The 23,765-nt window shown below is 42.2% G+C and overlaps 1 protein-coding gene across 8 annotated transcripts in view; it reads right to left on the bottom strand.

The window, feature by feature from the left end:
- atp2b4 (ATPase plasma membrane Ca2+ transporting 4) overlaps window positions 1-23,765 on the bottom strand; it is a 289,912-nt gene that overhangs the window by 172,463 nt on the left and 93,684 nt on the right. For 6 of the 8 annotated variants that reach the window (XM_060910082.1, XM_060910090.1, XM_060910084.1 and 3 more), the window contains exon 2: window positions 9,803-10,251. In XM_060910082.1, the coding sequence (XP_060766065.1) occupies window positions 9,803-9,998 (196 nt within the window). In that variant the 5' untranslated portion in view covers window positions 9,999-10,251. Of the gene's footprint in view, window positions 1-9,802; window positions 10,252-11,629; window positions 11,649-11,743; window positions 11,931-23,765 lie in introns of those variants that run through there. The other 2 variants (XM_060910085.1, XM_060910089.1) reach the window with 2 other exon arrangements.

The raw sequence follows: 23,765 nt of genomic DNA, 5'->3' as shown, positions 1-23,765 counted from the left end.
CAACAATGCACTCACAGAAAATGTACTTTTAATACTTGAATATTTTTAAAAGCAAATACTTCAGTACTTTAACTCAAGTAAAAATTTGACTACAACTTTCACTTGTATTGGAGTAATATTTGACCAGGGGGATCTGTACTTTGACTTAAGTAATCAAGTTGAGTACTTTGTCCACCTCTGGATTCCCTACCCCCATGCACTTATACACTTTCAAAATTCCAACTCGTCTTGGTCGTGTACAAGAAACATCAATCAGTACGTTTACATGCACGTCCAAATCGAGCTACTGTCGGTAATCGAGCAAAGGGTCCCAGTAGGGGTGCCAGAGAAATCCAATCCTACATGCACAAGTGAAATTGGGCTATTGTGCAAGGTGCATTGTGCACCCGAGCCACACGTGGCGCTACACGCCCCATCGTGTTGGTACACTTCCGGTTGTCGTCATGAAGAGCTATAGTGTTGCCAGATACTGCTGACGTATTCCAGCCCAAAACATGTTCAAATCCGCTAAAATGCACTTAAAACCCCCAATCTGGCAACACTGGCAGTTCCGTGTTCAAGCTGTTAGGCTTGCTCTAACAGACTGTATGGCTACAAACTGTCCGGCGCAGACCACTGTTTTGTAAGACAACTTATTTTGCATAATAATATTTTTCTAAAGTCCATTTTTTGCTTACAAAAATTTTTTTTTTTTTTGCTTACAATTTAACTTATGTCTTAATAAACACAAAAAGTTCAATTGTTTTGTTTTTCTTGACATTCTTCAGATGTTGGACATATATTTGTGTGTGTATACACACACAAATACAATGACTTCTTTATGTACACAATTCACAGCTATGCAACAGCTGTACAGATGTATTTGGTGATACAGTAAGTGAGCTAAATTTTAACAGTGCAAACAATGCCACAAAAAGAAAAGATTCATGCCGTTGTCATGATTCGTTGTCATGCCGACCGAGGCTGTTGTGTTTCCCTTGTGGTCTCGTCACTCGTCACTTCCGGAAGGGGCAGTGCTGAAGTAAGTAGCTCGAATACGTAGCTCAATAGGGTATACATGCACTAAGTAGCTCGGCAGAAATCGCATAATCTAGGTCGCGTAGCTCGATTCCGAGAAATCAAGTTCGGTTCAATTTCAGCCGAATTAAGGTGTATACATGGCATTTTGAACTTCGATTTCAGTCGAGCAACGGCAGAAATTCGATTCTCTCTATGTGCATGTAAATGCACTGAATGTCATCTAAATGTCCTCCTAAAAAAGATGACCATTCAGATTTACCGTGAACTCCTGGAAACTAATGGTAAAACACAGAGCATTTGCAATGAGAATCAGGCATTAAGCATATGCTAAACTAAGGCCGGGTGATATGGCAATACGATACAGATATAAAGACGAAGTAGTAGCAAAAACATAAAATACCAACAATTGATTTCCCCCCCACCAAATAAAAATGCAATGGAAATTAGCACAGCTACAGATCAGTCAAGCAAACCAAACACCACTATAAGATCTAATGATTCCCACCTATACACCCCAAACTCTTAAATGACCCATGAAAAATTTCTCAAGGAAAACATGCTCATTTGTGAACAACGTGTGCACATCAATAACCAGAGTCAAAATATCATCTGCATACGATGCAGTGCAAAATCCTAAAAGGCAAAATTGCTCCAAGATCAACCTGAGAATCGAAACACTTACCACATCTAATTTGGCCTAAACACTGCATTTTCCACCCACTCCCCTAAGGGTGGAATAGAAAACATAATTATGGTGCCTTCATTAAAATGAGTAATATCTTGTGTGCAGAGCGTCAGTACAGCTGTCCCTTGGTTACTAAATGGAACCAAGGCAATGATCTATGAAGTAATTAGAAAGATGGCATGGAACAAATCTCAATGTTGGAATGGACTACTGAGGCCATATGTTGAAATAGTGAAGAGTAGTATTGTTCTCAAGAACAATGCCATTCCCCTCTAGTTGGGGATTTGGTGACACACTGTCACCAGTTACAGCCAGAGCAGCTAAATCACGCTGTGCCAAAGATTGCCTAAGAGCATCGGGTCAGAAATATCAACACAGAAAAAAGGCTAGTATGACGTGATCATGCGTGGTTGCACTGAAGGTTTCTTGCTTCTGGACCTTTAAGGACATCAGGATCAATCCTTTGAAGCTCCATTACATTAGGCTGGACTATTAGCATTTACTGCTTTGCTCCTAGTCCTACCAGCACCTCAGTCAATACTATAGATACTGGCAAAGAACCTTCTAGACCTCCTACATTAAGCAAGAAAACTAATTCCCATCCATAATCTGCCATTTGACCTGAACCTAGAGTGTAAATAGCTAGAAGTCATACTGTGAGCAAAATCATCAAACCATCAAATGCTACTTAAGGCACTAGAATAGGTCACTGGGCTCAATAATTGAACACTTCCAACCCATTAGTTGCTCCAGTGTTCCTACTTTCTGCAAGTCTCTACCCTATTAGTATCGAGGACTGATGCAGAAGATATTGCAGCCACCACGTGCTTGATCAGGGGATGATAACATATTGTGTTGGTGCATGTGGTTTCCATCAACTTTTCATGTGAATTCTGAACTTTCTTCAAATCTAGTTTGGAAACTCTAGGATGAAAAAAAAAAAATCCAAGTATGGCGAAATATATATTTAACTCTAAACTACACCTTTCCTTTTTGTTTGGGTGGTACCTTAGGGAATAGCCTTTGTACCTTGAATATCTATCCTTTACCTGGGAATGAAGATGCACTACGTGGCGAAAAGTTGTAGACACTGGATCATGACACCCATGTGTGCTTGTTGAACATCCTGTTCCAAAAGCATGCAATTAATATGGAGTTGGACCCCTCTTTACTACTATAACAAGTATAACTTCCAATTTTCTTGGAAAGCTTTCCAATAGATTTGAGAATGTTGCGATGGGGATTTATGCTCTTTCAGCCACAAAAGCATTAATGAGGTTGGGCACCAATGTTGGTAAAGGAGGACTGGCATGCAGCCAGTGTTCTAATTCACCCCAAAGGTGTTGAATGGGGTTGAGGTCAGGGCTCTGTGCAGACCAGTGGCGGCTGCTGGTTTTTAAAACAGGGGAAGCCCATTTTACGCATTCATCGTAAAACCTGTAGGCCGGATATCAAAGCATAGAAAGGTGTGCCCCATTAGCATAGTGAACTAGACAACCCCACCTAGTGGCAGAAAGTATTTTTGCTTGTACATTTCATGTTATAGTCTGGCGTGCCAGGCTAGTGCCTCATATCCTTAATCAAAAATATCAAACATCCAAAAATCACTGGCTATTCAACGAAGAGCCTTGAACATCATACCCTGATATGCAACACAGTCTTTAACACAACACCCAGCTGTGCAACACATCCTTGAACATCTTCTGCAACAGTCTGGAAATTCATAACCAGGTAGGCTATGCAACACACAGAACCTTGAATATTATACCCAGGTATAACCTATAACACAGAGCCCACCATTCTCTTAACATTACTGAACAATATACACACTTCAGATTCATGAACATTATATGATGCACACTATTTATACACAAATTCTGCCCTCCGCTCCTTTTCCAGAAAATGGTCTGTGACCCTGTCATACCAGCTGGTTGTGCTTTCCAGAGACTTCACCAATTTCTTCTCAATGGCCAGCAGAGCAAGACTACTTAAACGGTGTTGGCCCATTGTATTTCGAGTGAAAGACTTCACTCTTTTTAAACAAGAGAAGCTACGCTCTACTCCAGCTGATGTGGCGCCAATAGTTGCAACTAAAGACAGCAGCTTGTATAGCTGGGGCATTGAACTGTCCAGCTCCATGTCTTTGAAAAACAACAGAGAATCACTCAGCTTGCCCAGAGTGCCCTGCAAGTCAGTGTTTTGGTACCAAACCTGCAGCTCAGACCGTAGTCTCCCTAAATCAAAAAAATGACCATACATTTTCTCAACACTCTGGAATGCTTCCTCTGGAAACACCAGCTTCATTTCATCAAACCTTCCTGGGTTAACCAGTTCAAGGAAGCGCAGACTTTCCAGGTTTGCAAAACGACGAGAAATCTGTTCAATTATGTTATCAAAGATGGCCATATACAAATTTCTGTAATGCTCCTGTGGATCTGACAACGTGGAGCGGCGCTTTCTCAAGGGCACATCTCGAGGGTCTGTTGTCATATTTGCAGCTTTGACATACACAGCTTGAAAAGCCTCCTCTGACCTTTTCTCCACTGCAAAAGAAAGCAGGGCCTCTACTCTCTTTTTGCAGAAAAGGGCATCCATGGCCTTGGCTTGCACAATGTCAAACACAACATCTGTCTCACAAAAGATGTCATAGTAGGACTGCAGCAGGAAGGCAAACTCAATATCCTCCATCCTCATCACATACCCCTTGGCACAGTCAACTGTATCATCCTCCATGCTTTTATCAGCAATTAAGCTCTCAAAAATCCTGATCAAAACATCATAATTTTCAAGCACAGTGCCCACTATGCGGGAACTAAAATTCCACCTAGTAGGTGCATTTCGGGGCAGCCTTGAACATTCTGCAGATTCCAGAAAAGATGTTCTTTTAGTGGATTTCGCAAAGAATGTCGCAAACCCAGACAACGTTGCAAAAAACACTCTTGCTTGAGGTATGCATTTAGCACCCTGGGACGACAACAAGTTCAGTCTATGTGCATAACAATGCACAAACATGGCACTAGGAGCTACTGCCCTGACTCTGGCTTGCAGGCCATTGAGAGACGATGCCATAACTGCAGCCCCATCATATGTTTGTGCCAGAAGTTTTTCCTCAAAATTGTAAGCGTGCATATTCTGCTGCAAAACCTCAAACACAGACTGAGCATCGCGGCCTTCTGACACATCAAAAAATCCAATAAAACGCTCCTGGATTGCACTTGCCCTATCCACATAGCGAACAATGACAGACATTTGGGCATGACAGGATATGTCTGCAGTCTCATCCATGTGCCAAGCAAAAAAGGGAGCAGCCTGCACTTCACTGGTTATCTCGTCAGAAACAGTGGCAGCAAGTGCATTGATCAGGTCATTTTGAATGGTGTGAGACATACCAGTAAACACAGCTGATGACTGAAAACGTGTGGCTAGGACAGAGTCATATTTTGCTAATGTTTCAGTAAATTCTCTGTAATTCCCCTTGTTGTCTGATTCATGACCCTCATTGTGCCCCCTGAATGACAGTTCCTGACGGCCAAGCAATGAGGTAACATCTATCAAACGTTTCAGGAAGGCCCTGTTTTGAGTGACTATTTCATTATGCCTTGCGCACTGTATATGAGCACCTTCATCGATGGCATGTTCCACCCTGACCCTCCCCAGACAGCTAAGTCTTGCACATGAAGTGACATGCTCATTGCTCGTTTCATGCCTTTTGCAAGCTCTTTTGAAATTCACCAGGTCTCCAAACCTATCTTTTGACCAAACTAAATTTCCCTGAGAGGGCTTCATCAAAAGACATGGCCAACAGTACATTTTATTAGTCACAGGAGACCCAGTCAACCAGTTCACATTTTCATACCAAGACACCTGAAAAGACCTGTTATGACCTGCTGATTTTTGAATGAGATTAAGCTTGGGCTTTCGTCTGCCTTGCTCTTTAATTCTCACTTTCTCCTCATATGGCAGAGTGTCAAAACGTTTTGACAAAAGCATGTCCACGATGTTTGCCATTATAGCAGATAGATACCAGCTGTTAGCAGCTAGCACTGCAGATCCCAATAAGGCTCAAGCTAGCCTACAACCACGTTGATTGAACTACAAATGAAATAAACGAGTGAATTCACGAATGATCAAACTGATAGAATGGATGAAAGTTAACGGAGCACAACGAGTAATATTTAAATTTATTTACAGAGTAATGTACAGAGACATCAATGAGAAGAAACGTTTATATGAAAAGAAATTCGGACAGCACTTTGGCACATGACTACACTTTCTCGAAATCTGCTAGGGACTGACTGATCACGCTTACCGTGTTCCTCGCCAACACCGAAGTACAGCGACCGCCCTCCTCATGTCTTTCAAACACCACCTCCAATAATCCTTTATCAGCCGGCTTCTTGGCCCTCCCAATGTCCCGTTTACCCCCAGAGATACCCGGCTTCCCTGGAAGTGACGATTTTGTCGATTTTAACCAATAACAACTAGCCGAAATTGGCTGTTCAGAGCCGTCTCGTAGACTGCAACGGATACCCAGCTGCCAGTCCATAGAGCCCATTGAAATAAAGGTTACAGCCTGGCAGCAAAGGTGATTCTCGTAGCGAACTGCAAGTTAATCAGACATCACTCAAATAAGTTACAGGATGACATAGGGATAGTTATGAACGTAAATACAATCTTGGGCATATATTATGTTATGCAAGTTATTGTTTTAATGAGAATTCAACGTCGTAGATGCCGCAGTTTGGGGAGAGAATTTTAGGGGAAGTTCGGCTTCCCTTGTTGTCTCTGAGAAATCGCCCCTGGTGCAGACCACTCGAGTGCTTCCAAAGCAACCTTGCTAAACCATTTTTTTTTTATAGACCGTGTTTGTTTCCCACCCCCATTTTAGTTGGAAAAAACCCCACCCGAACTGATGATCACATCATCAGCTTCTCTTTGGCTAATTAGACACAAGGTATGCCATCATTCTTGCCAGAGAAGTTGGGGGTTAGGTGCCTTGCTCAAGGGCACTTCAGCCAGTCCAGCTGGTCCAGGGAATCGAACCAGTGACCTTTTGGTCCTAAAACTGCTTCTCTAACCATTAGGCCACGGCTTCCTCCGGGTTATACTCAGGGTTAGGCTTCTTAGCTACAGTAAAGAGAAATCATAATGCTATAAGATACAAAGGCATTCCAGACAATCATGTGCATCCATCTTTGTACCAAAAGTTTGGGAAAGGCCCACATACAGTGTATATACTGAAAAATACAACAAGAGGGTACCAGCCAGCAACAAGGAAAGGTTTGGTACCCTTTTTCTCGGAGTCTAAGGCAGAAAATTTGGTGAAATAAAACGCAAACTAATGGGTGCCTTGGGTCCAAAGGGTCCCTGGTTTGATTTCCTGGACTGGCAGGAAAAATGTGGGGAGAGTGAATGAACAGCACTTTGCCCTCCCTCTATCCATGGCTGAAGTGCCCTACCCCCAGCACTGTAGCATAGCTGCCTACTGCTCTGGGTATGTGTGTGTTCATTGCTCACTTGTGTGCACGTGTGTGTGTTCAATGCAGAGGAGAAATTTTACTGTGCTTGAGTGTACATGTGACAAAATAAAGGCTTCTCTTCTTCTTCTCAAGTGATGAAAACTAATTATTCCAAAAATGTGAACGCAAGTGTGTAAGGGGGCAACAGAAAAGCATTCTTGGGACATTGCAAGGGAGTAAAATTGGCTGTGTGGGTGCGAGGGATGGCATACTCTCTCCCCTGTCAATCACAGGGTCACTAGCCAATTACGGCCATGTATAAGCTCATGTATGCAGAAGAGGGTGGATAGTGCTTTCCTCAGTATGTGTTGTGCCACCTGCAGAATGAGCGGTAGCTCAAAAAGAAAGATGTGGCTGGCTGGCTGGCTTCATGTGTCTCAGAGGAAGCATGTTGTGGTCTACACCCTCCCAAGTTGGCAGTTGTTGTATCATAGGGCGGAGCTGGGAATCGACAGGAGACCAATTTGGTTTGGATTTGGTGGACAGCACGTACTGAGCCGATAAACATGGAGCACGCTGCCTGAACACATGCTATCTATGCAGTTTAAGTGATTTCCACAGTTTTATCTTTGTTGCCATGCATCATTTAAAGTGACAAAAAAGATCTTTTATATGATCTGTTATGGCATTCAGCATGCAAAGGCTGGACATAATACAAAGAACTTCCTCTTGCATGCAGGAATGTGGCATTTCTATTATATACATACATACTGTACATCTCTGAATAACCAAAACAGCACCTGCAGGAAGTAAATTAGCTCGTGCTCTATCCAGGTTGTGCTGTAGCTGAATTACAAAAAAAAAAAAAAAAAACAGTCAGAAGGAAGATTATTTTCAAACATCTTTCCCCCTATCTGCACAACACATTTTCAATGCATCTCCTGCTACACCAAAAAAAAAAAACCACACAGGTCAAAAACAGTTTCAAATTGGCCTGAAGCCCAAAACAGAGGAAATGCATCCATATTATTGGATATTAGTATCATTTTTCCACTGAAATCAAATTTACTCCTGTTGGCAGCAGCGTATATGGGTATGTATTTGAAAGCTGTACTATAATAAAATAAATAACAGGAATATAAAAACGCACAGCAAAAGCTTTCCTGAATGTCAGCTCAATATTTCAGCCTGTAGGCCTGATGTAACAGCACATGCTCTGGTGTCGATCTTAACTGGCCTTGAGTTTAGGAGTGAAAAATATAAACTTTTTGCAACCCAAGTTGTGATACAAATTTACTTTAATCTGTCAATACATATACGTCAGGATGTTGTGTTTATCGAACAAGTCGCTGACGCATATCGAATGCTTCACGTAAGAGCTGCAGCTGGTATAAAATGAATTATACATACGGGCCACTTTTTCCATGGAATAAAAACACATTCTATTCCTTTCTAGTGGGTTTATTGATGGCATGCAATATTATCATATCGCTTATCCTCCATGTATTACACCACTCTCCCTAATGGAGAATGGGCGTGCAATATTGTTATAATATTGCACATTGTCAACACGGCATCACACGTCAGAACTCATGCGACGATGCAATGAGAAAACTTTTCCGTTGCGCATGCGCACAATCATTTCTTTGTCAGCCAAGTAAGAGAGAAGATGGGGTTAATCCAATGCTAGGTTTAAGCACTAACCCGTGGCTGACGAGGGCCTTTCTGTGTGGAGTTTGCATGTTCTCCCCGTGTCCGCATGGGTTTCCTCCGGGTGCTCCGGTTTCCCCCACAGTCCAAAAGATATGCAGGTTAGGTTAACTGGTGACTCTAAATTGACCGTAGGTGTGAATGTGAGTGTGAATGGTTGTCTCTGTTTATATGTGTCAGCGCTGTGATGACCTGGCGACTTGTCCAGGGTGTACCCCGCCTTTCGCCCGTAGTCAGCTGGGGTAGGCTCCAGCTTGCCTGCGACCCTGTAGAACAGGATAAAGCGGCTAGAGATAATGAGATGAGAATAATAATAGTATTTGGCTTGACTGCACTAGCATGAGCCTGTGCTATCATTACGCTGGCTAGAAGGCAACTGGACTGCCACACTAACAGCACGGAGTCGCAGGTAAGCTTGTGTTGGCCTTCAAGAATGCTGATATGAAGAGTGTGTATGTATAATAATTATTATTATTATTATTATTATATTGTCTGGCGTTTTCATGGTCCATCAGATATATTCCATTCAGCTAGCATGATCTTGAACGAGTCTTCGACGAAGACTCGTTCAAGATCATGCTCGCTGAATGGAATATATCTGATAGACCATGAAAAAAGCCAGACAATATTATTTAAACGTGTCATGCAGAAATGTGTGCAATGTCGTTTCTGGGGCATAATCTGCTGATAATTTTCCTTGACTGGGGCAAATTGTAGTTTTAAACTTTTAAAAGGAGTTGTACTGAAAGTTATTGGAAAAGCATTATCTGCCTTTTATCCTGCACGGTTTAGTGATCCTGTGTATTCTTCGGAAATATTGTTCGGAACATTCACATAAGAGTCTTGCACGATATTCGGATGGAAACATTCCTTTATCTACCTCCAACTACTTGATTAAATGTAGTTGTTGGTGTATGTGCAGTCTAACCTTCAACAGGAGAAGTTTTCAGCCTTCGGCAGATCCCCTGCACATCTCCGTAGGCGTCTCTGATCTTGTTGACTGCCTCTGCGCTCCTGAGCTCCATCAATTCCCGGAGCTCCATCACCGTGCAGCCAAAGTCCCCATCATGATTGCCTTCAGCTACAGAGTTCCCAGGTGGGTGGTCCGCAGTGTTGTTAGCCATGTTTTCTGTCTCTAGCTGGCGTTCTGATACGTTGGGTAGACTGGTCCCGAAATGTAAGACTTCACTTAACAGGAATGCTTTCAAAGATTGGCAGCTTTCTGACGAGTTTTCAAGTTCTGAGAGAAGATCACTGCTGACGTCTTGCAGAACAATGGAATAGAACCATTAGAGGAAGGAGTTCTGAAGAGAACAGCTTTCCACGGAGAGCATGTTACCACATCTTTAAATGTAGGTTTACTTCAGCTTAGAGTATCTGCAAAAAAAAAAATCTGAAATTGGACTGTGAAGCAACTCAACAATGCAGTCATTGCCAAAACTGTAATGAAAAGTATGCATGTGATTTAAAAGGAAAACACTGACACCAACAAGCCCCAGAATGAGCAAGGCTTCATTTTTTTTTCTCTTGAACTGACAAAATCTATTATGAAATTGGGAGGGGACATTTCAACATCATTCAGTCTCTTTCACAAAGTTTGATCAATCAAAAAGGTAGAACACAAATAGATTTCAGAAAGCCTGTGGGGGGAGGAAGAAAAAAAAAAAAGGCACTTGCAAATTCCATGGCATTTTCAGTTCTATTTCATTCTGGTCATACATAAATGATGAATCTCTTTGTAATCCCCAGTTTTGGCATGTGGAAAGAGAAGTCGTTTGCGTCACTGTTTTACCGCCACTCACCCCAGTGCCCAGTAACAAGGATCTTCTAAGAATATTGCTTTTTGTGTGTTAACATTTTCAGGCTATTAAAAATTCCTAAGTAGGCTCCAAAGTGGTGCAACTAAAAGCATTTAGCTTTTAGTTTGGCGCTCACGAGCTCCATTCCAAAAGATGCCACAGCCGTTCAAGAGTAGGACTGTAGAGCACAAAAGTGGTCATACTCTCTGGGTGGGAAGGATAGCATACTCACTCATCTCTGTCAATCACAGCGACCTTAGCCAATCATGGCCGTCTGTGAGATCATGTATGCTGAAGAGGGCAGATTTAATTTTTTTATTTTTATTTTATTTAACCTTTATTAAACCAGGAAAGACTCATTGAGATTAACAATCTGTTTTACAGAAGCGTCCTGGTCAAGACAGGTGGCAGCACAGTAAACAAAACAGAGCCAATACATACATCCATACACACCACATTAAATGATTTGCAGAATAAATGACACGATGATCTTCAGATAGTGTCTATCTGAAGAGGGACCATACTGTGGAGAAAATGAGTTATCCATCCAGTATCCGTAACCGCTCATCCTGTGCAGGGTCGCGGGCAAGCTGGAGCCTATCCCAGCTGACTATGGGCGAGAGGCGGGGTACACTCTAGACAAGTCGCCAGGTCATCACAGGGCTGACGCACAGAGATAAACCACCACTCACATTCACACCTACGGTCAATTCGGAGCCACCAATTAACCTGACCCGCATGTATTTGGACTGTGGGGGAAACCGGAGCAAACCCACGCAGACACCATGCAAACTCCACACAGAAAGCCCCCCCCCCATCGGCCACTGGGCTCGAACCCAGAACCTTCTTGCTGTGAGGCAACAGTGCTAACCACAAAGTTATATACTACAAAGGGGCTATTAAACACACTGATGATGTTTCTCATTATGATTAGACTATCCTCTGATTTTACTTACTTTGTGGATGACAAGCCCCATGTGTTTGTGCGCGGTGTGCACATGCACTCTGTATTGATGGTGGTTTCTCAGAGGTAGGAATGTGGGGGTTAGACATGTAGGTGTATTATGTACCCAGGGAGTGCAGATGGACAGTAGCTAGTAGCCAACACTGGTGCTAAGCATCCATCCATCCATCCATCCATCCATTATCAGCAGCCGCTTATCCTGTGCAGGGTTGCAGGCAAGCTGAAGCCTATCCCAGCTGACTATGGGCAAGAGGCGGGGTACACCCTAGACAAGTCACCAGGTCATCACAGCGCTGATGCACAGAGACAAACAACCAGTCACACTCACATTCACACCTACAGTCAATTTAGAGACACCAATTAGCCTAAACTGCATGTCTTTGGACTGTGGGGGAAACTGAAGCACCCAGAGGAAACCCACACAGACATAGGGAGAACATGCAAACTCCACACAAAGGCCCTCGTCTACTGCTGGGCTCGAACCTAGAACCTTCTTTCTGTGAGGCGACAGTGCTAACCACCACGCCACCATGCCACCCTGGTGCTAAGCATAGTTCTATGAATAACTATACAAATAAACTTGATTTCTAGCCTAAATTTTGGCGTTATGGTGGAGGTGTAAACAGTAATCCAGTGTGAGTTAAAGCTCATTTCTTGGCTCCAATACTTTGCTGGGTCACATTGTGCTTGGAAGCGTGATCTAATTATCTTGCCATTTTGGCAGGGTGAGTCAGTTATCCTGTTAGATACCCTGCCTAGCTACTCGACGTCTCTCATACACTGGGTCATTATGGTATACCTATGACAGCTATGGTTTCAAACATCTACAATAGACTGTAATAACTATATATTAGAAGAATGGTATTCTGTATAGTATATTGGCATTTTCCAGCATTCAATGGACACCATAACCCAACTCGACAGGTTGTGATGTTTGGGTAGGCTGTGTGAAATCTACCCACCAACCAAAATGCATTTTGATTGATAGAATTTGCATCAGTAGTTCTCCATATAAAACAAACAATCCGTTTAATACTTTTACTTACACTGAAGTTAAATATTCTGTATGTATGCTGTTATAAACACCTAGTAAGCAAACCCCACCGTTAACATCTACAACACTCCCTATGCATAATTTTGCTGCTCAATCATTATCTTCTAAGATTTTAGGGTAAATTGCAGCATGTTTTGTCTCATACATGGGTTTTATGGAAATAAAGAAACATACTAATCACAAAAGGTTATACTTAATACATGCCCAGCAAGAGTAATGTATTATTTCACCGTTTTATTCGCAGGAAACAGGTTTGGGTTAGGATAACAACGAGGACATTGTAACGGTAACATGAGCTACACACACTGGTTTCTGTATAAGACTGTATAATCACATTCTTGTAGACCTGCAGGCCCTGTAAATATTTCATGCATAAACTGTACATGGGCTTCAAGTGACTTTTTTTTTTAATTGCTCAAAAGTACAGGCACTCATTCACCAGACAAGAAAAGGTGTCTGGAAATTTAAAAGTTGGTAGATCATCAGCATATACAGACCATTACACCTCACTGTTTGGGAGCTTGTATACAGTCATGTGAAAAAAAAATAAATACATCTCATGGAAATTGGAAACTCAAAATATTTAAACAAAACAAGTTTAAATGTAATTAAATGTAATTGGAATACAAAAATATCAATTCATCATGCCAAAAGAGTTTAAAAAAAAAAGTTGTGAGTAAGAAAAAGAAGGGTTCAATTCTGGCTTTACTGGCAGAGGAATACAGTGACTACGTTTACATGCACATCCAAATCGAGCTGCTGTCGGTAATCGAGCTGAAGGTCCCAGCAGGGTGCCAGAGAAATCCAATCCTACATGCACACAATGAAATCGGGCTATTGTGTGAGGTGCATTGTGCACCCGAGCCCCAGGTGGCGCTACACGCCCCATCGTGTTGGTACACTTCCGGTTGTCGTCATGAAGAGCTATTCAAGAGTGTAAACAAAAGTTATCAGTTCCGTGTTCTCCATTGCACGTTTTTCTCTCGTCCATGAATTTTAATATATTCAACTCCTTAAGCTGAATGAGCATGAACTCTGTCTCCTCATTGCTCCAGAAGTGCACGTTTCTGCTTGCCTGTGGCAGTGGGGGCGTGGTCAAGCGCCGGTCTGTGACAGGAGGGCGGAGCCAGGGAAGGTGAGTGGCAGAATCACTACACCTGATGGTAATTAACCTGTGTTTGTGTCTTCCCAGTAACCGCGCCCTATTTAAGGAGGCAGAGGGAGAGCAGAGCTCATCCCGGGACTAGAACACAGCGCGCGCGCGCGCGTCAAGAATAAAAGTAGGCTGTTAAACTGAAAAGTCTGACAATAAAAAGCCTATTAGTACCAGAAGCTTTGTCCTGCCGTCCTCTGTGCTCCACCCACACTTCAGAGAGCTCTACATCGCCATTTTCTCTTCTTCGTTTGTTCCTCCTGACCTCTTCTGCTGCTCGCTACTACTGTTGTCATGCCGACCGAGGCTGTTGTGTTTCCCGCTTGTGGTCTTGTCACTCGTCACTTCCGGAAGGGGCAGTAAGTAGCTCGACCACTAGCTCGATAGGGTATACATGCACTAAGTAGCTTGGCAGAAATCGCATAATCTAGGTCGTGTAGCTCGATTCCGAGAAATCAAGTTCGGTTCAATTTCAGCCGAATTAAAGTGTATACATGGCATTTTGAACTTCGATTTCAGTCGAGCAACGGCAGAAATTCGATTCTCTCTCTGTGCATGTAAACGCACTGAGTGAGTCTCAAATTGCTTTCATCCTCAAAATTTCAACAATGGCAGTTCATAAGAACAAGATCAAACAGCAGATATTGAGGACAAAAGTTACAGACTGACAGAGGGCGAAAACGAAGCTCCACTGACTGGGATGACCGTCAACTCCTTTGAATGTCACTCAACAACCGTAGAATGACATCAAGTGACCTACAAAAAGAATGGCAAATGGCAGCTGGGGTTAAGTGCACGGCAAGGACGGTTCGAAGCAGGCTCCTCCGGGAGGGGTTGAAGTCATGCAAAGCTAGAAAAAAAGCCCTTCATCATTGAGAAGCAAAGAAGATCCAGGCTGAGGTTTGCTAAAGACCATAAGGATTGGACCACAGAGGACTGGAGTAAGGTCGTCATCTCTGAGGAGTCCAATTTTCAGCTCCCCAATCACCTGGTTATCTGCTGATTAGATGGAGACCTGGAGAGGCCTACAAGCCAGTGTCTTGCACCCAATGTGAAATTTGGTGAAGGATCGGTGATGATCTGGGGGCGCTTCAGGGCAATTCCATGTAAATGTCAACCTCACCATGCAAAAATAAAGCAACATGTAATACATCAAAACCACTCCCAGAGATATCACCTAGGCCTGTATTTTACAGATGTGAATAAGTTGAACCAATTTGTAACCAACCTAATATGTCACTGTCAGTCTTTCTTTCTTATAATGTAAACCCCAAGCTAAAATCAACTTTGATCATGTACAATTCTATATTATTCCCACAAGCCACAGAAATGTATGCTAAAATCCACAAAACAGCAAAACAATAGCCATCCTAAATATTATTTAAGAACTTTGATAGTTTTAGCTGATATTTAGAGAGTTTTTCAAAGGGTTATGGTGGTTAAATTGCTGATTTTCTAAACATATGCCATGTCTATTTCAGACGCGTCACATCCATAACGCTGACTTTTCCTTCCGAAACTCTGCATGAAATACAAAATATTTTAAACAAAGGTTTAATATTCACCTTGGACCCCTCTATCAAATGGATATCTCCATTTCGACATTAGGTTTACAATTTCACAGAGTTTGATAAAAATGTACAGTCACCCAAGAAAAGTGATACTTTTTCTGTCACATCCATAACGCATCTTTTATTGGCATTTTCTGGCATGCCCTAGATGTACTATGGGAATTGTTCTTGTTCTATCACTTCTCCAGTATGGTACAGCCTTAAAATATGCAACACCTGTTTAAATACTGGGAGACAATAAAACATGCACTGGGTCATTTGTTGCCATTTTGAGTTCAAGTGTCACGTCCATAACGGTGGAATTGCCCTTCAGCAAGGCTGGAATGGGGCAGATGTTTGTTTGTGAAGGACACATGAATCAAGCCATGTACAAGGTTATCCTGGAAGAAAACATGCTTCCTTCTGCTCTGATAATATTCCCTAACTCTGAGGACTAGGGTTTCCAGCAGGACAATACTCCATGCCACACAGCCAAGGCAATCAAGGTGTTGATCGAGGACAACAAGACCAAGACCCTGTAGTGGCCAGCCTAATCTCCAGATCTGAACCTCATTGAAAACCTCTGGAATGTGATCAAGAGGAAGATGGATGGTCACAGCCATCAAACAAAGCTGAGCTGATTGAATTTTTACACCAGGAGTGGCATAAAGTCACCCAAGAGCAGCATAAAGTCACCCAAGAGCAACATGAAAGGCTGGTGGAGAGCATGCCAAGACATACGAAAGCTGCAATTAAATGTCAGGGTTATTCCACCAAATATTGATTTCTGAACTCATCCTAAGTTCAAACATTAGTTTTGTGGTGTTTAAAATTGACTATGGTCTTGATTTCTATGCATTATTCAAGGTCTCTAAACACTTCATCTTTTTTTTGTCATTTTGATCAGCGGTCATTTTCTGCAATTAAATGCTCCAAGTGATGATATTTTTATGTGGAATTTGGGAGAAATGTTGTCAGTAGTTTATAAAATAAAACAAAAAATGTTCATGTTCCTGAAACACATACCTATAAATAGTAAAACCAGAGAAACTGATAATTCTGCAGTGGTCTCCTCATTTTTTCCAGAGCTGTATAATTAGAATCAAGTGTTCCAGATTAGGTCGAATCCAGATTGATTAGAACCTCCTGCAGGTGGAGGTGGAACCCATCTTATTTAAACTGGACATCTACTGTCTGGTGTTCTCTTTGCTGTTGAAGTGTGTGGTGTCATCATGCCGAGATCTAGAGAGCTCTCTAAGGAACTCAGAAAAAGGTTGTGGATGCCTATGAATCTGGCAAGGGATTTAAAAAGATCTCTAAATTATTAGAAATAAATAATTCCACTGCAAGGAAAATCATCTACAAGTGGTGTAGATTTCAAACAACTGTCAATTTGTCCAGGACTGGCTATCCCAGCAAATTCAGCCCAAGAGCAGACCATTTGATGCTAAAAGAAGTCTCCAAGAACCCCACATTTCATCACTGGATCTGCAGGTAACTCTTACAACTGTCCGTGTGCAAGTGCATACCTCTACAATCAGAGATTGGACACATTTGACCTACAAGGGAGGCATACCAGGAAAAAGCCTTTGCTGTCCAAAAGGAACGTTAAAGCAAGACTACAGTTTGCCAATGAACATATAGGCAAAAACCAGGCCTTTTGGAATAACATGCTCTGGCCAGAAGAATCAAAGATAGAGTTGTTTGACCACAGTAAGAGTACACATGTGGCACAGACCAAAGATGGCTCTCCAAGAGAAGATCCTCATACCAACTGTGAAGCATGGTGATGGTAATCTAATGGTTTGGGGTTGCTTTCCTGCCTCAGAGACTGGAAAGCTTGCATTCATTGATTCAGCTATGGATTCTGAATCATACCAAAGACTGCTTGAAGATGATGTGAGGCCATTTGTTCAAAAAATTTAAGTGGAACTGGAGGTGGACCTTTCAACAAGATAATGTTCCAAAAACACACTCGCAAATCCACCAAGGAATGGCTCAAAAAGAAGAAATGGAAGGTTATGGAATGGCCTGGTCAAAGCCCAGCTTTGAACCCCATTGAAATGTTGTGGAGAGATTTGAAAAGGGCAGTCTATGCAAGAAAACCCTCAAACATATTGCAACTGAAGGAATTTTGCATGGAAGAGTGGTCAAAATTTTCAGCAAGCCAACGTCAGAGACCGATGGACAGTTATGCTAAACGCTTACAATAAGTTATTTCTGTTAAAGGGGGCAATACTAGCTTCAGAAGCCAAGGGTATACTTACTTTCTCCACAGAAGAATGGTACATATTTTTGTTGAATGAAAGAGCCAATGTTCCTGTTGTTCAAGTATATCACCTTTAACTATAGGCACTGTATCAAAAGGGTGAAATGTTTACTTGTTTAAATATGTTGAAAAAAAGTTTACAATTTCCATGGGATGTACTTATTACACCCCTCCCCCCCGGGGGGGTATACTGGTTTACCTCTGACCTCTGTCCATCCGTATCTCTGTATTTCCATCTGTTCAAAACACCCTTTTCCTCAGCAACCACAAATCATAGCCACTTGGTACCAAACTTCACCTTGGGGTTCTATACTGTGTGTACCGTTTTCAAGTCTGTCGCACATCAACTTCCTGTTCACCAACTGAACGTATTTACAAAACATATCGGGTGGATGTACAAAATTTTCATAACACATTTTCTCAGCAACCACAAATCATAGCCACTTGGTACCAAGCTTCAGCTTGGGGTTCTGTACCATTTTCAGGTTTGTCACACATCGACTTCCTGTTTACCGACTGAATGCATTTACGAAACGTATAGCATGGCTTTACAAAATTTTCCTAACACTTTTCTCAGCAACTACAAATCACAACTGCTTGATATTTGGTACCGAGCTTCAGCTTCAGGTTCTATACCGTGTATACCGTTTTCAGGTCTGTCGCACATCGACTTCCTGTTTATTGACTGAATGGGTTTTCGAAACATATAGAGTGGATTTGGACACTTTCAAAGAAGCAAAATGCTATTTCAAAATGCTATTTGAAATCCCTGGGGAGAACACTGCTCTTTTCTTACTTGTTTCAGGGTTAATTATTTGTTGAAGTCAACATTCATAATAAGTGTCCTATTCCTTCGATTGCTTGCATTCTGATACAAGTGAGAGCGGGGGGATATGCAAGTGAGCAGTAGCTCACAGCTGATGTTTTTTCATATGACTATAGAGCCACACTGTCAATAAGACTAATTGTATTCATTATCCCCCTGGCATATAATGCGGGGGATAGTCATGGCTCTCTCCGTCTATCTGTAAACATTTTAGTTTCTGGAGCATAACTCAAACTACTAGGAATTTTTTCACAAAACCTTACAGTTAAGTGACTTAGAGGAGTTGTGCCTTTTGACATTTTGGGATTTCTGCGATTATTTTTTCTGTATTTCCATGGCAACCAGTTCAACTTAGGGAAATTTGGAGTGGGGTTTCATGTGGGGGCCGGGGGGGGATGTGTCATCTCCTGATGACTCTTGTTTTGTTATTGGTGCCTATCTGGAGTTTTAAGCACGAGCTCCTAAAAACCCACAATAAAACTGTAAATCTCCTTGAGCGCTCATTGTGCGACTGTCTTTGTAGCATATAAATGAGGAACTAACCCTTCCAAAATAGCAAACCGATCCCCTAATACAGCACGATGTGTCATCAATTCCCAAACCTAATTATACTAAAAAAGAATCTCTCCCAACCCATCTCAATAGTTGTCAGATGAGACACTACACAGAAACTTGAAAGCGGGCTGGATATGAAATATGAAAATCAACAATTGCTTGGTATGAGATTTTCCACTCATGTATTTTATGCCACGAATCTGTCAGCTGGCATAACATGCATCTTGCGCAAGACCCAAACTGTCTTACAGCTGGAGCATGTCTCTGAACTTATTTTAACGTTGGAAAAGTAGCTTGCAGAGACAGATTACTTAGTATCACTTCATTTTCAGAGCAAACTCAAATGCCTAGAGCTTTGCTATCAGTATTGTATTGAAAATGGATAAAGTGGCATCACTGCAACCACACACTAGCTCCCAAACCACTGTATCAGGCTTTCGTCTAAACGGGGGAACAGGGGCGCTGCGCCCTCTTACTCTCGGCGTGCGCCCCCTTACCGACTCCATGAAAACATCCCAGCAACACTACGTGACAATGTGTCTGATCATCAAATACGTTATAATTGCTCCAAAAATATTCCAATCATAGTAGATACACCGCCAGACGGTGCAAAAACAATCCGAATTGGCGTTCTCCAGACTGAGGCGCCATGTTGTTTAGTTGTTTACTTGTCGCGGCTGCTCTCGCGAGATTTGACATGGGTTACATACAAGGTCAGCTGACTTGTAGAGCGAGATTTCTCGAGACTGAATGACCTTTCAGCCACCGGCGCGGGAGCTTTTGACAGAAGTAGTTCGCGAGTTGTTTTTGTTGACACTTGGGCATTTAAAGATGTCATCCCGCGGCACGAAGCGGAAGAAAGCCAAAGACTGTCCGGGGCAGAAGAAGATTACTTCTTTCTTTTTCAATGTTGACAGACAATTTGTTACAATTTCCCTCTCAGATAGCCTCAGAATGTCCCATTGGAGCATTTTTCAAAGGCTTTGCATGGCGGGGGGGGGGCGGACGACAACCGGCACCATCCCCCCCACTTCGCTCCCTCGCCATGGTGAGCGCCCTCATACTAAATTTTTCTAGAAAAAACCCTGACTGTATTATGAGTGCATTTTGTCAAGCCAGCCATGTTCATAGACTGAATCTTGGAACCATCGCCACAAAAATGAATTGTATTTCTATTCTCATCACCATCAGATCTGGTCCCTTTATGGACCAATATATTGGATGCTGTTCATAAAATGCCTCTAAAATGCAAGATATTTTGGTGCCATATATTTAACCAATTAAGGACTAATCGTAAAATGGCATATGGTCGTGCAGTCGAGGGGGAAGACCCAATTCCAGAACAGTCCAGTATTAACTACCATGATTAACTACCGAGCAAATTGCATTCACTGACCTCCATGTGACCCTTGACAGCAAAACACAGGGAATACACCACTATCGATGTCTTAGTTAGAAGCCATCATTACAGTTCAATATTTCTCCTTCCATATTAAAACAAACTGGTGTGTGTTTGTGTGTACGTGAAGAATGGAGCCAGCCAGAGGACATCAGATTGAGTTTAACCTGCACATTAGCCTGATGTAACAGATGTGTGTAAATTATGGGTAATGGAAATGTCAGATACTGCAAACAGAACTAAACAGAATCATCCAAATAAAATGTCACCAGCTGCCAGAGGAAAAGGGAAACAGTAAAAAAAAAAATTAGAAAAGAAACAAACATGAACAGACCAGGTTCGAGCAGAACTTCCCAGGTGCTTTTGTGTACGAAAAATTGATGGCCCAGGGTTCCATGGAAAAGTGTACAGCAACTATTGCATGACTAATAATTTTACTAGTTGATCAGTAATTCAAAAAAAAGTAGTAGATTAGTCATCTTTTTTCATAGTTAAAGCAAAAAAAAAAAAAAAAAGTTTGTTTTATTGTGCACTGAACAATGCATCATACTGCACTAATTAAATTCCCTTCAACAGCTTCAATGCCGTTTTTAGATAAGGCAAACTGCAATAAATGTGCAAAATAATCCATGCATCAAAAATTTAACGACATACCAATTCTTAAAACACACTCATGTGGAAACGATGGCGGCTCAGCTGGAATTGCAGATTTTGAAATTGAGAGCGCCCAGCGAAGCTCCTAATGGCTTAAAGATGGATGAAGGCTGTGATGTCTGCAGCAGTGTAGACTGCTGGTTTTTCCAGCATGTTCTACTCAGGCCTCAGTAGCACCAATAACAAATCCGGATTGGCGTCTTTGAGCTGGCACGTAGCGCTGATCAGACTCTACAATAGTGGAATGTGATTGGATAGTGATGCACAACCTGCAGCTCCGAAAATGTTTTTTCATACAACGCTGGAAACAACAGATTTTATATAGCTTCAATAGACAATATTAACTGCTGGACATGATCAAGATTGGGATTGGGATCTCATGTACACCTCTCCATTTTGTGCAAAGTGATAGCGTTAACAGACCATTAAAGCAAGGGGGGGGGACCCCTCCCCACATCTTATGAAGTTGTGTGTAGAATTCATTTATCTAGTCTGACTAGTTTGTCTAGTGTCGACTAGTCTGTGCAACCCCTAAAGTGTAGGTTCACATTTCGGTACTAATTTCGATAATGACAAAACATCACAATTTACGATATTATAATTAATTGCATCTTTAACCCAACAATTCAGCCAAAAAGCCTCCTTGGCAGGTGCTAGGCATGTAATGATTCACGCAATTCACAACTTGATTCAATTCATGATACTGGGTTCATAATTCAATTTTCCCATTATATTTTTGAAAAAAATTAAATGGAAAAAAAATTACAACATTTATTTTCCTATTCTTTATCGACTTAAATATTCCTTTTGTTAATTTTTTTTTTTTTTTTTAAATCGATCCGTCCATTACCCATAACCGCTTATCCTGTGCAGGGTCGCGGACAAGCTAGAACCTATCCCAGCTGACTATGGGCGAGAGGTGGGGTACACCCTGGACAAGTCGCCAGATCATCGCAGGGCTGACACAGAGACAAACAACCATTCACACTCGCACCTACGGTCAATTTGGAGCCACCGATTAGCCTAACCTGCATGTCTTTGGACTGTGGAGGAAACCGGAGCACCCGGAGGAAACCCATGCAGACAACATGCAAACTCCACACACAAAGGCCCCCGTCAGCCACTGGGCTCGAACCCAGAACCTTCTTGCTGTGAGGCAACAGTGCTAACCACTACACCACCATGCTGCCCTCATTTGTAAAGGTAAAGTAAAATATAATCGCCTAATAACAAATAGGTCTTTTCTGAATAAACTTTTATGAACATTTGTACTACCTTCATTTGCTTCTCTTTTCTTTCCCTTTCAGCAGTCTGTACAAAGAAACAGGGTTCCCACTGGCGTTTGTCATGCTCGTCATTGACAAACATAATCCCATCAGTGACAAAGAGAAAATTACTAGCAGTCGTCACAGTGACGAATGCATTCGTCATTATCATCATAAGTCATCTTTTCTAGAAATCTCTCCACAAATCCCTCTGTTTACTGAAATCCAACCCCAGTGAAGAGACGGCAGGAAGCCAGAGAGAGTAAACAATGAGTACGTGCTTGTGACCAATAAAAATCGACTACACATAATGACCAAATGAGCACCAAACTTTTGACCAATCACTGTGCGTCTTCATCAGCCTGGTGTGGTGGTGTAACCATCTCTGCGTGAACCAAACAATGGTGCAGTCTAAGCTGGTGAAGTTTTTTTGGGTGAGCTTCTTCAAGCCCTGAAGATGATTTAAGGGCTGAAACAGCCTCAGGGGAGGCACACTCAGAGCCCCTACCGTCCCCTAGCACATCGGACAGTGTTGGTTTAAAAAAAATGTAAAAAAAAAAATGTAAAAAAAAAAGTGAAAGTGCTGCGTGGCATGCTGAGTTCCTGTAACAAACGCTGTGGCGTCGTTAGGCTCCATGACGCGGGGCTAGAGCCCCTGGGTAGTTTCACCCTCAAAAAGGTAAGAGATTAATAGAAAACAGCTGACTTGGATGGATGGATGGATGGATGGATGGATGGATGGATGAAATGTTATTAATCCCTTTGGGAGGGTTCCCTCAGGGAAATTAAAATTCCAGCATCATCATTACAGAATAAACAGAAAATAGAAAATAGAGAAAACTTCTAGATAAATTAAGTATTAACATATACAAATATAAAAAATAAAACGTATGAAAGAAAAAAAAAATGTGCAAGCAGGAGAGGTATTGCACATTATATTGCACATTGTCCAGTATTGCTTTTTGTCAGGCTAGGCTACTGCTCCTTCCCTCCTCTGTCCTCCTGTTACCCCCCCAGAGAGGAGTTGTACATGTCACAGTCCAGTCCAGTCCATCCATGCCTGACTTTGTAGGACTTTCATGCCGGCTCCAGGCCAGATTCGGGACAGGAATTCAGTCCTGCCCTGCTGGAGGCCATCTTCCCTGAAGCGGCACTCCCACACCTGCTACCTAGTCTGGCTAACGCAACTTCAAAGCCCCCCGAGCTATTGGTCTGGCATAGATATTAAGCCCAACCGTTTCCCAAAGCGCATGGTTGACCCGCCTCCCTGAAATGCCTCAGTTTGCTACTGGTCGAAGCCAGAAAAGGCTGTGACGAAGCTTAAACCAAATCACATCACTCTTTCCTTTGACGTATGTGATGCGACGGAAACTTCGCAACAGCCCCCCGTGTTGCGTCACACT

Source organism: Neoarius graeffei, chromosome 26, assembly GCF_027579695.1.
Source record: "Neoarius graeffei isolate fNeoGra1 chromosome 26, fNeoGra1.pri, whole genome shotgun sequence".
NCBI classification, from domain to species: Eukaryota; Metazoa; Chordata; class Actinopteri; order Siluriformes; family Ariidae; genus Neoarius; species Neoarius graeffei.
Note: the sequence above shows the minus strand (reverse complement) of the source record. Positions and strands in the feature narration are given on the sequence as shown.